Source organism: Paramisgurnus dabryanus, chromosome 12 (genome assembly GCF_030506205.2).
Source record: "Paramisgurnus dabryanus chromosome 12, PD_genome_1.1, whole genome shotgun sequence".
In the NCBI taxonomy this organism is placed as follows: domain Eukaryota; kingdom Metazoa; phylum Chordata; class Actinopteri; order Cypriniformes; family Cobitidae; genus Paramisgurnus; species Paramisgurnus dabryanus.
The window spans coordinates 13,993,400-14,007,344 of NC_133348.1; the positions used below are offsets into that span (position 1 = coordinate 13,993,400).

The 13,945-nt window shown below is 38.1% G+C and overlaps 1 protein-coding gene across 1 annotated transcript; it reads left to right on the forward strand.

Annotated features, from left to right (window-relative positions):
- Positions 1–833: 833 nt before the first annotated feature.
- Positions 834–13,589, forward strand: smek1 (SMEK homolog 1, suppressor of mek1 (Dictyostelium)). Its single transcript, XM_065268402.2, has 15 exons — positions 834–2,002; positions 2,085–2,140; positions 2,340–2,438; positions 2,548–3,165; positions 7,573–7,650; positions 7,730–7,846; positions 8,027–8,143; positions 8,240–8,371; positions 8,490–8,592; positions 8,740–8,898; positions 9,943–10,112; positions 11,356–11,498; positions 11,625–11,815; positions 11,908–12,119; positions 12,227–13,589. The coding sequence occupies exons 1-15, from the start codon at positions 1,861–1,863 to the stop codon at positions 12,344–12,346; spliced, it is 2,457 nt and encodes an 818-aa protein (XP_065124474.1). The 5' UTR covers positions 834–1,860; the 3' UTR covers positions 12,347–13,589.
- Positions 13,590–13,945: the final 356 nt, after the last annotated feature.

Sequence of the window (13,945 nt, forward strand, 5' to 3'; positions counted from 1 at the left end):
TCCTAGCTGACAGAAGCTGGAAAATGAACATCCATTGATAAAAGATGGCACAAAGGTTAACCTGCTTATGCCCAGCAGACCTCTTGGTCAGTTTTATTATTATCCATTTAGGGTTTTTCCAGTAGGTAGAACAAGTAAAACATATAAACACAAATTTACCTCTGTAAAGGGATAGTTCACTCAAAAATAAACATTATTTCATATATCATATCTCATTAACTCATGTTGTTACAAATCTGTATAAATGTCTTTGTTCTGATGAACACAAAGGAAGATTTTTTGAGAAATGTTTGTAACCTAACTGTTCGTGGACCCCATTTACTTCCATAGTATTCTTTTTTCCTACCATGGAAGTGAATGGGGTCCAAGAATGGGGTCAAAATATCTTCCACAGTAGGCTACGCGGCGTAACCTTTGTGGGTCGTTTTCGGCCCGCATGTTTTACACCCCTGATTTAGGTCATATTCAGTGGCTCCTCCTCTTTTTAAAACAGCCATTAGCGTTTAGTTTACCTCGCATTGATTGGTCAAAAAATCAGATGAGAAGATGAGGGGCAGAATGATGTCATAAAAATTGTTTGTCTGTTCTGACAGAAAAGAAGGTTAATAGACTGTAAGTTTTGAATTGCTAAATCTTCTAAGTGCCAATTGTGTCAATGTTTTGGAGCACACTAGTTTATCATTAAAGCTAACATATTCATACTAAAAGCAAAAAAAAAAACTGATTTCATGGGGACTTAAATGGCTGAACCCTCTATTTTAAACTAATAAAACTACAGTGTTTCAGCAAATTAACTATGTATTAATTTCAGGTACATAAAATAACAGCATTCTTCCTCCCGACCTATATCAACAATGCTGGTGTTACGAAACAGCGTTTGTCTTCGCTTGTCATTTTGGCGTACTGTGTCTTTAAACTGTGGCGACGGCCCTGCGCCTGCAGCACAGGAAACCCCGTAGCGGCTTTCTGAGGGGACCCAAGATGGCCGAATCTTCACAGTGGGGCTAATAATTACTTTTCTTCAAGACGCTGCTATTTCATGGTGCTCGACGGTCGCGCTGACAATTTAACGTCCCGGAAAGTAAAACGAGCGAGTCTATTTGAATAGTTGAGTCGGAAAATGTTGATCTTTGCGTGAAAAGACTGGCTGGTCCCTACGCGGCCCTTAGCCAGAATATGGCGGAATACTTGGTGAAAATATAGCTTAGCTTATTATGAACGCGCCATTTTATACACGACTCCCCACACATTTTCATTGAACGCGTTCGAGTATAATGATCAAATAACGCTGTCGGTACGTCTTTGGAGTTTATTCGCGTGCGGTTCTCTAATTTCTGGGTTAAAATGGCTCGCGCGAACAGATAGCCGGCTAGCTGAGGTGCTAGCTAAGCTAACCCCGTTTGACTGAATTAGTCGCAGCGTTAGCTTAGCATAACTAGCTAAAAGTAAGGGGACACGGTGAGAAATAAACTGCATTCCTGTTTCTCTTGCATGCTTTTAAGCCAGTTTCTCACATTTTCATCCATTTTAAGGCGGAATAAAGATTTCAGTGGCTTGGTTTAAATATTTCAAAATATTGGGTATGTTGTGGAGAGTTTCGGCTGCAGACAGCAGCTAGCTGCCCATCGCTAGACTGGTAAGAATAATTCAATGCAATAACGTTAGTTGAGTTTACTGAGATAGACACACAACAATATACCCATCAGCTCAGCCACAGGTCGCAAGTAAACGACAAATCGTTTGCGGATCTGTGCACACACCGATCTTAAGGTTAGAAGACAGACTTCGTTGCATTTTGTAAAGTGAGGACTTTGAGTTTTATTAAATCAAGGGCAAACCCCTCGAGAGTTACTTCCAAGGATGACTGACACTCGTAGACGAGTAAAGGTGTATACTCTGAATGAGGACCGCCAGTGGGATGATCGGGGCACGGGACATGTGTCGTCTGCCTACGTGGAGAGGCTGAAAGGCACCTCTCTCTTGGTGCGCGCCGAAAGTGATGGTGGGTTTCAAAACACTACAAAGATAAGGTGCTTTATTCTTCATTCACATTATGAGTAAGGCACATATTTTCTTTTAAACAGGTTCATTGCTGCTGGAGTCAAAGATCAACCCTAATACCGCCTATCAAAAACAGCAGGTTATTATCAGCTTAGTTCAAAATTTTATGCTTTTAAATGGTACAATTTTGAGCATGTTTTATTCTTATATAAAAGCATATAATTGCTTACTGTGAATCTGAACCTGTTTAGTTGTTCGTAGATTACTTCCTTGTTTTCTGTTAATCTCATGTCCTTTCGGTATTTGTTGATGGATTGTTTTTTTACATTCTTTTAAAGGATACATTAATAGTATGGTCTGAGGCTGAAAATTACGACCTGGCCCTCAGCTTCCAGGAAAAGGCTGGCTGTGATGAGATCTGGGAGAAAATATGCCAGGTGATTGTATATCTAATCCTGTTGGTCATACCCGACATGAAATTTTTGAATAATCTGATTTTTGGTCTTTTCTGCAATACTCTTCATTGTATGTCTGTTCTTTTTCTAGGTCCAGGGAAAGGATCCCTCAGTAGACATCACCCAGGAGCTCATAGATGAATCTGAAGAAGAGCGCTTTGATGATATGTCTTCTCCTGGTCTTGAACTCCCACCCTGTGAGCTTTCCCGGCTGGAGGAAGTGGCTGAGCTGGTGGCCTCGTCCTTACCTTCTCCATTACGGCGGGAAAAACTTGCCCTGGCGCTGGAAAACGAGGGTTACATCCGCAAGCTGCTAGAGCTTTTCCGTGTATGTGAGGACCTGGAAAACAGAGAAGGCCTGCATCACCTCTACGACATAATCAAGGGCATTTTCCTCCTTAATCGCACGGCGCTTTTCGAAGTCATGTTCTCTGAAGAATGCATCATGGATGTGATCGGGTGTTTGGAGTTCGACCCGTCGCTGCCCCAACCACGCAGACATCGAGAGTTCCTGACCACAACGGCACGCTTCAAAGAGGTCATTCCCATTTCAGACCCAGAGTTGCGACAGAAGATTCACCAGACGTATCGAGTGCAGTACATTCAGGACATGGTGCTACCCACCCCCTCTGTGTTTGAGGAGAACATGCTCTCCACCCTGCACTCCTTCATCTTCTTCAACAAAGTGGAGATTGTCGGCATGCTGCAGGTGGGTTTTCATACATGGTGAGATCAGTCAGTCCCTCCAGTTTTTTGCGATCGCGTAACACAATCAACAAAATGTTGCGTTATTTGCGATCCTTCATATTTCGTTATTTCACTGCAAAATAATTACAAAAACTAAAAAAGGTCTCATAATGTTTTTATAAAATGATCAAATATTGTGTCATCATCATACAGACTAGACAGCCTGGTGAACATTTCTTACTTTAGTTTACTAGCGCACATAAACAATCTCTCTCTCCAGCATGCTACACCCCACAATTAACAGTCAATCACAATCTCCTGTGCACATGAGGACCGACCTGTTTTGCACTTGAACGGTCACATAGACGCATAATAACACACAAGTATACACACATTTTAGGGAAACAGTAGTTTTAGACTTGGTTTCTAAAACTTGGTTTAGACTGGCTATTGTGCTTTACTGTAGGTCAGTCAATTTTAAACTTTTTAAAGAGATTACGGCTCGCACCTCTCTTATTGTTGGTGAAAAGGATTAATTAATGTTCTTATTAATATCAAACATTTTTTAAACATTTATGCAGCTGAAGTGGTTTATTATAGGGATGCTAAACAATTAATCGCGATTAATCGTTAGCAGAATAAAAGTTTTTGTTTACATCACATGTGTGTAAACTGTGTATAATAAATATGTATATATATAAATATGAACACATTCATATATAATTTTAAGAAAATTATTTTTATATATTAAGTATTTATATTTATATATAATATAAATTATACATAGATATACAAATGTATATACACATGTAAACATTTCTAAAACATATACATGCATGTGTGTACATTTATTTATACAAAGTTATTATACACAGTTCACACACATATATGATGTAAACAAAAACTTTTATTCTGCTAACGATTAATCGCGATTAATCGTTAAGCATCCCTAGTTTATTATTTTAATAACATTTTCCTTAAATCATCCTGGCGACCCAGTTTTTAAAACCACTGCGTTACACTGTCTATGTTAATCAAAATATATCTTTATCTTGGAGTATTTATTTGTCATTTTTATTTTGTTCCTCTGTTCTTATTATATCACTGTTTGCAAATTTTTTTAATGACTTGAGAACTTCTTAATAATAATTTAATATTAGACAATTGGAATACTAAATAGTAGAGGGGGGAAATGAAATTTTCTGCACAAATTTCTGAAAAGTACTGCCGTAAAATCAGTAATTTTTAATTGCAAAAATCACAAAAATAAATATCGAAATCCTGTAGGGACTTCGTAATGAACTAACTACTAATTTAGTACTACCATTAAAATGCTGTTTAGGTGATATAATAATTTCCCAATTCATAGTACATTCCAGTTTTGCTTATCACATACCAGCACGTTCCATTTCAACAAATAAAATGCATCCTAATCTATTGCTGGCAAAAATACAATGGATATGTTCAATAATTTGTGCTGCAACAAACTTGTTTTCGTTATTTGAGCACATCTCTTTGGTTTCAGTGGGATGTCCTTGGTGGTTGAACTTTGGTTGCCTGTTGTAAAGGTCATGAGCCTTTATTGCTTTCACACTGAAAGCTTTACAGTTGTATACAGAAAACATTTTTGCATATGGAGCACCATCTTTATTTTTTAATAACTATTACAGATCAAAACAGTTTGAATGACCATGCAATGTGGCATTCAAATTGTATTTTATATTAATTCTAGCTAATGCATAGAAATGTTGTATATAGTTTTATATACGTGCTTCTTTCTTGCGCTTCTGTGAACCTCTTACAGTGGAAATGTTGTATACTGGGAGTGGAGTTGAAGGGAGGGGGCCTGTTTCCATGGAAACAGCACCTTCATGTTCTTTAGAGCAATATCATGTGATGTCACAAACGCTTTGGCAGGCGTGTTGGATGATTATTTTTCTGGAGTCTCAAACCTTCAGCCAGCATCAGTTCAGTATGCTTATTCTGTCCAACTTTGCAAATAAATGGACATAAAAAAGCAATATGTGCCATGATATTACCGTATCACAGTACTAGCTGTCTGTATTCTGATTGAATAAACAATCTACCATATAGGTAGATACTGCAAGCTGTTTTAGACTAAACAATTAGGTGTACTTTCCCATGACAGTGTATAGCAAACAATCTCTTTAATCTTTTATATTCATGAAAAGTGATGAGGAGAATACAGTAACTGTAACATGTTTAACCTTGGTGCTGACATGCAGTGATCAAATATACATCACCAGGGGTGGTAAAAAAATCTATATTGCAGTATCAACTGTGATATATAATTATTTATATATTCTGCTTGTATTTCAAGACTGACAACAGAAATTTGGAACAGCAGCTGTGCTCAAAAGAGTGTGAAAAATCATCAAATAATTTTTTTTCCTATTAAAAATTATTTTAAGAGACCCTTTTCTTTTCAATGAAACAAACTGACCACTTCAGTCTCACAAGTGAACTGAGTTCTTATTGCATTCACATTGTAACTGATCCTAATTGTGGATTCAGTGGTTGTTTGCCCAATTTAGTTATGATAGAATCACAGTTTTGCACTTAATGTGATTATTGTAGCACTGTTAAATATTTACATAATACATAATTTTATTATAATATTATGTATTCTATTTAATAATAGAATTTTATCATATAGTATTTTTCTTTTTCTTGCATTACTCGTTTTTTCACTATCAACCCTCAATGCTTTGTTATGGTAGAAAAGTAAAGTAGTTCACATTTACAATGTTTTTTTTAATATGCTTTCTTTTTAGGAATGGATCTTGATGGTCCACTAATCAATTTGATTAGTTGTGGTGATCTGTTTGACATGTTTTAGCCGTTAAACAATTTGCAGTGTTGAAGCCTCTTTGGATAATATATCTGTCATTAACGTTATGCCTTTTGCAAAATAATAATCACACTATAGCATATCAGGATTTTGAGCACACTTCCCCAGTCATCATCGTTTTCAGGTAGAGATTAGTTTACAATGGCTTTGTTTACATGCACAAAATTTTGTCAATCCGATTGAAGGTTACGACGATATAGTTTACATGCAACCTAAACATTTTAATCTGATTTAAATGTTTGTTAACATGTACATTATATAGAATCTGAACCGAAAGTGTCCGCAAGCACACAGCCAGGGTTGCCAGATTCGCGTATCAAAACCATCCGAATGGACGTTCAAAACTAGCCCAAAGCATCCCAATGACTATTCACAGCCCAAATACCAATAACTAATCAACAAAATCAATTAATCTTTAGTGATGCACCGATGTATCGGCCGCCGATATTTATTGTCCGATTTTTGATGAATTTTAAACCATCTGCATATCGGCAATAGCACGAGAAAGGCCGATACCGATTATTTATTAATTAACTGCATAAAGAAATCCATTATATGTAAAAAACGAGTTAATGTTGTTAATAAAATAAATGCTGAATAGCAAAAACACCCTTTGAAGGTTGTCATGCTGTCTTATTATATTTGTTTTAGCTTAATTTGTACCTCTCTTATTATGTTGGTCAGTTGAATGTTAATTAGATCAAATCCATGTTCAGTAAAAATAATTTGATGCAGAAATAAACTAGCTTATAGACCAGCTGTATAGTATTGTATACAAGTGTTTAATATCGGCATCGGCCAGAAGTTGTCTGTTTAAATCGGTATCTGCCCAAAAAAATCCTATCGGTGCATCCCTACTAATCTTTAACCCGCAGAAAAAAACCGGTGGAAACCGTTTAAACAGTAGACCAAATCTAAACTCCAAAAAAGCAAAGGGCTTGGCAACGCTACCCTGCGGACAGCATCTCATTATTGTCGAGTTCACGCTTCATCTCTGGATAAAAGTCAAAATTGAGTTGGAGAAAGTTGTTCTTAGGAAGTTTTCAGATATAGGTATCTATATTTATGCATCCGATTTAGAAAATGCTACAATTCACGCATTTACATGCATACTTTTCTTCTGCTGATCGGATTACAGATTGGAGTACATCAATACAATCCAAATTTGCATCCGATTGTCCTCAATCGTATTGAGTAAGGTGTTTACATGAAGACTTTTCAACACGATTGAGTCATCAATACGATTACAAACGTACCTAATGTGTTGCAAATGTCTAAACCCTTTGATGCTCTCTGTGATTTACAGAAATTGAATGTGGATCTGGTGCAGCAAATCTAGGACAATAACATATTTGGTACATTTATTGTTGTGCTTTAAGCAAAACTCTTTAAAGTGTATGGTTCAGCGGAGAGGTTGATTGCTATGAGCATAAAGAAATATTACTTAGCTTTACTTTGAACTCATTGCACCATGACTCATGTAACAAATTTGGTATATGTGGTTCGATAACTAGAACTTACAATTTCTGATTAGTCTGGTTGTTTTCTTGTCTTCAGGATGATGAGAAATTTTTGACTGAGCTCTTTGCGCAGTTAACCGATGAAGCCACAGATGACGACAAACGTCACGAACTGGTACGAAAACCTCATTATTAATATATGCATCAAGTAATTCCTGTTACTGACGTGTCATTTTGATGTTGTTGTTTTCCAGGTAAATTTCTTGAAGGAGTTTTGTGCATTCTCCCAAACATTACAACCACAGAACAGGGATGCATTCTTCAAAACGCTCTCCAACATGGGAATCCTGCCAGCGCTGGAAGTTATTCTTGTAAGACAGTTTTGCTATTGCATCGAGATGAACAATTTCTAGGGAAGAGATTATCATTTGAAATCTATACTTGTGTCCTTCTTATTGTATTTCAAAAAATTTGAAGTTGCGTAAAGAACAGGTTCTGCAACATACACCTGTGCTGTGTTTACTAACATGCACGTGATTTGGTTGTAAAAGGGCATGGACGATGTACAGGTGCGTGGAGCAGCCACTGATATCTTTTCTTACCTGGTGGAGTACAACCCGTCTATGGTGCGAGAGTTTGTTATGCAGGAGTCTCAACAGAATGATGATGTAAGTTGCACATGCTACAGTAAACATTCAGACTGGACAAGCCATCTGTTAGTCATGCCTGTTTAACTTTTACTGCCTGTTTGTCTTCGTTCACAGGACATTCTGTTGATAAATCTGATCATTGAGCATATGATCTGTGACACGGACCCAGAGTTGGGTGGAGCCGTACAGCTAATGGGGTTGCTCAGGACACTAGTGGACCCGGAAAACATGCTTGCGACTGCTAATGTGAGAAGAACTGTAATTTAAATGTGTATTTGATATGAGGAAAACCACACCGTTAGTTATGTCCATAGGTACAACTCATAAACAAATAGATTGTAATGTTGCAACTGATTCCTTGCAGAAAACCGAGAAGACCGAGTTCTTGAGTTTCTTTTACAAGCATTGCATGCACGTGCTTTCTGCTCCGCTTCTTGCCAACACCACAGAGGACAAACCCAGCAAAGGTAAGATGCAAGAGATGTTTGTGTGCATGTGCATTTGTGTAGACTGGATGTTCATGTAGATTTAAAAAAAATGTTTAGTCTGCAATTGACATTAGAAGAGCTATTTAAAGACTTCATCTCCATTTCTCTCTGTTTCCGCCCTGTCAGACGATTTCCAGACGTGTCAGCTGCTTGCTCTTATCGTCGAGCTCCTCACCTTCTGCGTGGAACATCACACGTATCACATAAAGAACTACATCATTAACAAGGACATCCTGCGCAGAGTCCTGGTGCTCACCGCATCTCAACACGCTTTCCTAGCCTTATGTGAGTATAGACGCACACACATGCTGAATTTAAAGTCAACATGAAAAGCCTTTACCATTTATGTATTTAGCTTATTATTTTTGAAATATTTTGATTGTAAAAAGTTGACAATGATATTTGTTGTGATGTTAAGTGTTAATTTTATTTATTTATAAGGAAATAGATTTTCTTTTTTATGCAGAGAAAGTTTTATGATATTGATGAATCATGAACAAAAAACTGGGTAACACTACAAAAAGGTTGTATTTGTTAACAATAAGTTAATGCATAAGCTATCACGAACTAACAATAAACAATACTTCTACAGCATTAATAATCTTAGTTCATGTTAATTTCAGCATTTACTTATACATTTATAAAATCAAGTGTTGTTACTGTTAACAGTAATTAATACTCAATCAATGGATTAACATGAGTCACAAGAATTAATACATGGTGAAAAACTATATTGTTTATATTAGTTAATGCATTTACTAATGTTTACTAATACAACCTTATTGTAAAGTATTACCACAAACTGACATTTCATTAAAAATAGTGTGATATTTTGGACTTCATATTTTGTTTGCCTGTGTCAATCTTTTTATTTTATCCAAATGAGACTAAAGTAATAGGGGTAAGCAGCGGTTATATAATGTTTATAATAATAGATGTGAATGACTGTAAACTCAAACAGTCAAATGGGTCAAAGTGAAAAGTAAGAGATTATGAAATTTCAGAATTAGAGTTTTAAAATTGCCAATTGTCTTTACAAATGAGGAATAAAATGTACATGTATACACTTATATTTGACATGACTTATTATTTAAAATCTTTATTGGCGGGGCAAGTGAAAACCTGAACCACTGACCAGACCAGGCCAGTATAAAAAAATATTCGCGTTGAGCCCTGACATGCCAAGTGATTCTAAATGTAGTGCCAGCAGCATCAATAATGAAAAATAATGCATTATTTAAAATGGATCTAAGAACTGAGCGCTACCCTGTTGACAGACATCCATTTTGACTGCTAAATCTGTTTGTGTTTCCAATTTCTCTTCTATAGGTGCTTTGCGTTTCATGAGGAAAATCATTGGTCTGAAAGATGAGTTTTATAACAGATACATTATGAGGAACTTCCTGTTTGAGCCAGTGGTCAAAGCTTTCCTAAACAATGGATCCAGATACAACCTCATCAACTCAGCCATCATAGAGATGTTCGAGTACGTCAGAGTGGTGAGTACACTTATACTGATAAATTGCCAAATCAGACATGTTTATGCCTCAGCATTTGCAGATCTGGGAGTGTGCAGTTACATGTTAATAACAAAACACTTAATACATGTAAACATAAATCTTGTGACGCTCCTGAACATACTCTAAGACAGGGGCCTCCAACCTTTTTGTGAGCAAGGGCTATTACAATGGATAAAACGATCTGAAGGGTTACTTTGATATAGCCTATTCAAAACTTTTTTGTTTTACTTGTTGATATTTTTTAGTATTGTTTAAAATGTTAACACATACGTTTTTCAAGCCAAGCTTATATAAAAAATATGTAATAAATATTAAAATTGAGAATTGCTTTGGCGGATACCTCAAAAGACCTGGGGCCTTGTGTATAAAACTGTGCGTAGGATCCTTACTAAAAGTCTACGTACGCACAAAAGCCAAAAATGGCATACACCAAAAATTTTGAAGACTTATAAAACAAAGCAATTTTCCCTTTATAAATCACAGATCACCTGCAAGTGTGTGTACATGAATCATTCTAATATCCCACCTTGCAAGCCATTCTCCCATCAAGTTTGTTTTTTATAAATCACAACCTTTGCGTGGGAACTAGCGTACGCACGTTTCCAGCCCTGTTTTGCACGCTTCATAAATGAGGCCCCTGGTGCCCATGGGCACCATGTTGGAGACCCCTGCTCGAAGATGATCCTGAGCTCATTTAGCTGCCTTACAATAAAGCATCACTTAAGTAAAGTGACAAACCTGCTTGTGTTTTTTGCATCAGCAATGACATCGGTACCTGGTCATTGCACATTGAACCGTATTGGATCTTACCCAGGGCAGCAGGTCAGGCTGTGTGCCTCTACTAAAGCACATACTTTACTTTACCCCACTTATAAAGATTTGAGTGATGGAATAGCACATTGTACACATGGACCAGAGAAACAATGTAATACCTTCCATAAAGCAGTCTCCCTATGTAATCTCAATGGCTCTCTCCCATGTCATTCTGGCCCTTTGGAGTCTCATGCATAGGGGTCTGCTCCAACATTTTTTTTTCAGTGCTGTCTGCACAATGTCTTAGGCGGGTTATTGTCGAAATAAAGAGTTGAGAATTTACATTAAACCCTCCCGCACACATAGCTTGTGTACCCATTTGCCCAGTTGTTCGTAAAATGATTACATATAGCTAGATTAATAATTGTGTTGACTTTTTGTATAATTGTTGCATTTTGTGTGCGCAAAGGAGGACGTGAAATCTCTCACAGCTCATATCATAGAGAACTACTGGAAGGCCCTGGAGGACGTAGACTATGTTCAGACATTTAAGGGACTAAAGCTTCGATATGAACAGCAGAGAGAAAGGCAAGACAACCCTAAACTTGACAGGTAAGAGGTCATTTCAGATCAGTGTTGACATGGATCAAGTATTAATAATTTTTGCATTGAATTGTTACTTTCAAATGCATTTGCATATTGATTAATAAATCAAACATTGCTTGTAATTCTCCCCAGCATGCGGTCAATTCTGAGAAATCACCGTTTTCGTCGGGACGCACGCACACTTGAAGATGAGGAGGAGATGTGGTTTAACACGGATGAGGAGGACTTGGAGGACGGTGAAGCTGTTGTGCCACCCTCAGATAAGATGAAAAGCGATGAGGACCTGATGGATCCCATCAGCAAATTCATGGAGAGAAAGAAACGTATGTGACTACGTATGATTGACCAACTGCTTTGATAAATTAGGAGTTTAGGTTGGAGTGTTCACTTGTTTTTCTCTCTCTCATTCCCTAAGTGAAAGAGTCGGAAGAGAAGGAGGTGTTGACAGGGAAGGCAAGCCTCTCAGGACGCCAGAGCCCCAGTTTTAAACTCTCCTTCTCTAGCTCCCCTAAACCCAGTTTGTCGTCTCCCCCAACCGCATCCCTCCACCCCGGTTCACCTGGTTCGCCAAGCTCGCCCGGGACAGGAGCCCGGAGCTCTCCCCCTACGGCAGCTGTCACCACTAAGGTTAGTCAATAATATTGAGGTACTAGTGTACATTTTAACATCATCACAAGTTTTACAAAACTACCTAATAAAGTGTTTTGATGAATGACACCTGTTTCCCACTGCAGGGAGGTCTGGTGGGTTTGGTGGATTATCCTGATGATGATGAAGAGGACGAGGATGAGGAAGATGCAGACAGTAAAGAAGAAAGTCCTCCTCTGTCCAAGAAATCCAAGCTGAGCTCCTAAAGCACTCCCTCTTCAGTCAGCAAAGCAACGCTCGACGGGAGTTTTGTCCAGAGACTATTGCAGCGCTCAGCCTAGAACTCAAAACTGAAACAAAATGAATGAATACACAAACGAATGGATAAATGAACGAATGCAGCCCCCCGCAGGAGTCCATGGGGCGCTATGTGAGGAACAGAGGAAGGGAGCGCGAGAGAGAAGATTCGGCCACAGAGCGAAAAGGTGAATGTCTCCACGCGGAGTTTGTCCAAGTGCCAATCTGAGAGCGAGAGAGAGAGCGAAAAAAGACTCGCGAAACGGATGGAGAGAGCGAAGATGAAACTGTGGTTTGGACAAAAGGATTTAACAAAAATGAATTTCAACTAAGCTAAATGAACTGGGGGGTGAAAAAGACCTCGCGCACTCAGACTCTCAAAGCTGTTGCCCCACAGAGCGTCCCAGGCTTGGACCAGGACACACTGCCCCCTCTCAGGGAAGGACCTCACATGACCCAATTGGGCCAGCCAATCCACACCCACCACTCACCTTTGCTGACTCCATCTCCATTTCTTTCTCTCCTTCCTCTAGCCCCTTTTCTCTTGCCTTTTTTTTTCTTGATCTTTTTTCCTTTTTTGAGTTTCTAGGGCCAGGCGGGACACTAGGGAGCAAAGAGAGGTCTGTGTCGTCATTGTTTATGATGTCACCGTTGTTCTTGTGGCTCAGCGGAAGTTCTTCCTCTTTCAAAGCCAGCAGTTTCCCCCTTTTCTGATTCAGTTCTTCTCTCCTCCTCATTTTTTTAAACGACACAAGAGACCTGCCTTTAATGTTCAGGATGTTTTCAGCCGCACTTGAACAGGTTTTTAAAACCTCAGTGGGGAGATAATTTTACCCTTTTTTTGCCCTTCAAAACTGCAGATTTTTTTGGAAAATTTGTAAGCCCGTCTTGATTAAAGATTGAGTGGAACTCTAGATGTGATCGGTTTTTGTCATATCTTCATTTTTTTCTTTTACATGAGTGTACTCTTAGTTGTTCGGTATATTTGGGACCATTAAAAGATCTTTGCTGTAGTAGATCTCTCACGGTTGTGCTGGTTCCCTGTATCATGTCAACTGTGCTGATATTTTGTCTTTTGGGATTTCGTCACTGAAATATTTTGATCCTCCTGTCTGCTTAGTCTGAATACATCAGTGGAGAATCTTGCCTCTACTTGACAGAGTCTTGCTAAACAACCTGCACACAATTAAAGATAAGTTTTTATTTTCTGAATTATCATTTGTTTTACTTTGAGTGTTTTCAAGTACAGTTTTATGTATCACAAATCACGAACATGCTATACACATAATCTTAGTTCAAGTAGTTGAGCATGGAGTGCAGGCAAGTGTGCACTAGAGGGCGCACTTCCCCTTTACTTAGCAATAGGTGCACACTTGAAATAAGGACCACAAAGAGAGGCCAAATAATTGGCACCGGTTCAAGAAATTAATTATTTTATTATAAACAAGGAAAACTAGATCTGGAATGCAGGTGGCGTTAAATGATTAGTCAATTTTCTTTAAAAAATCCATTTAATTTACTCACCACCATGTCATCCAAAATGTTGATGTCTTTCTTTGTTCAGTCGA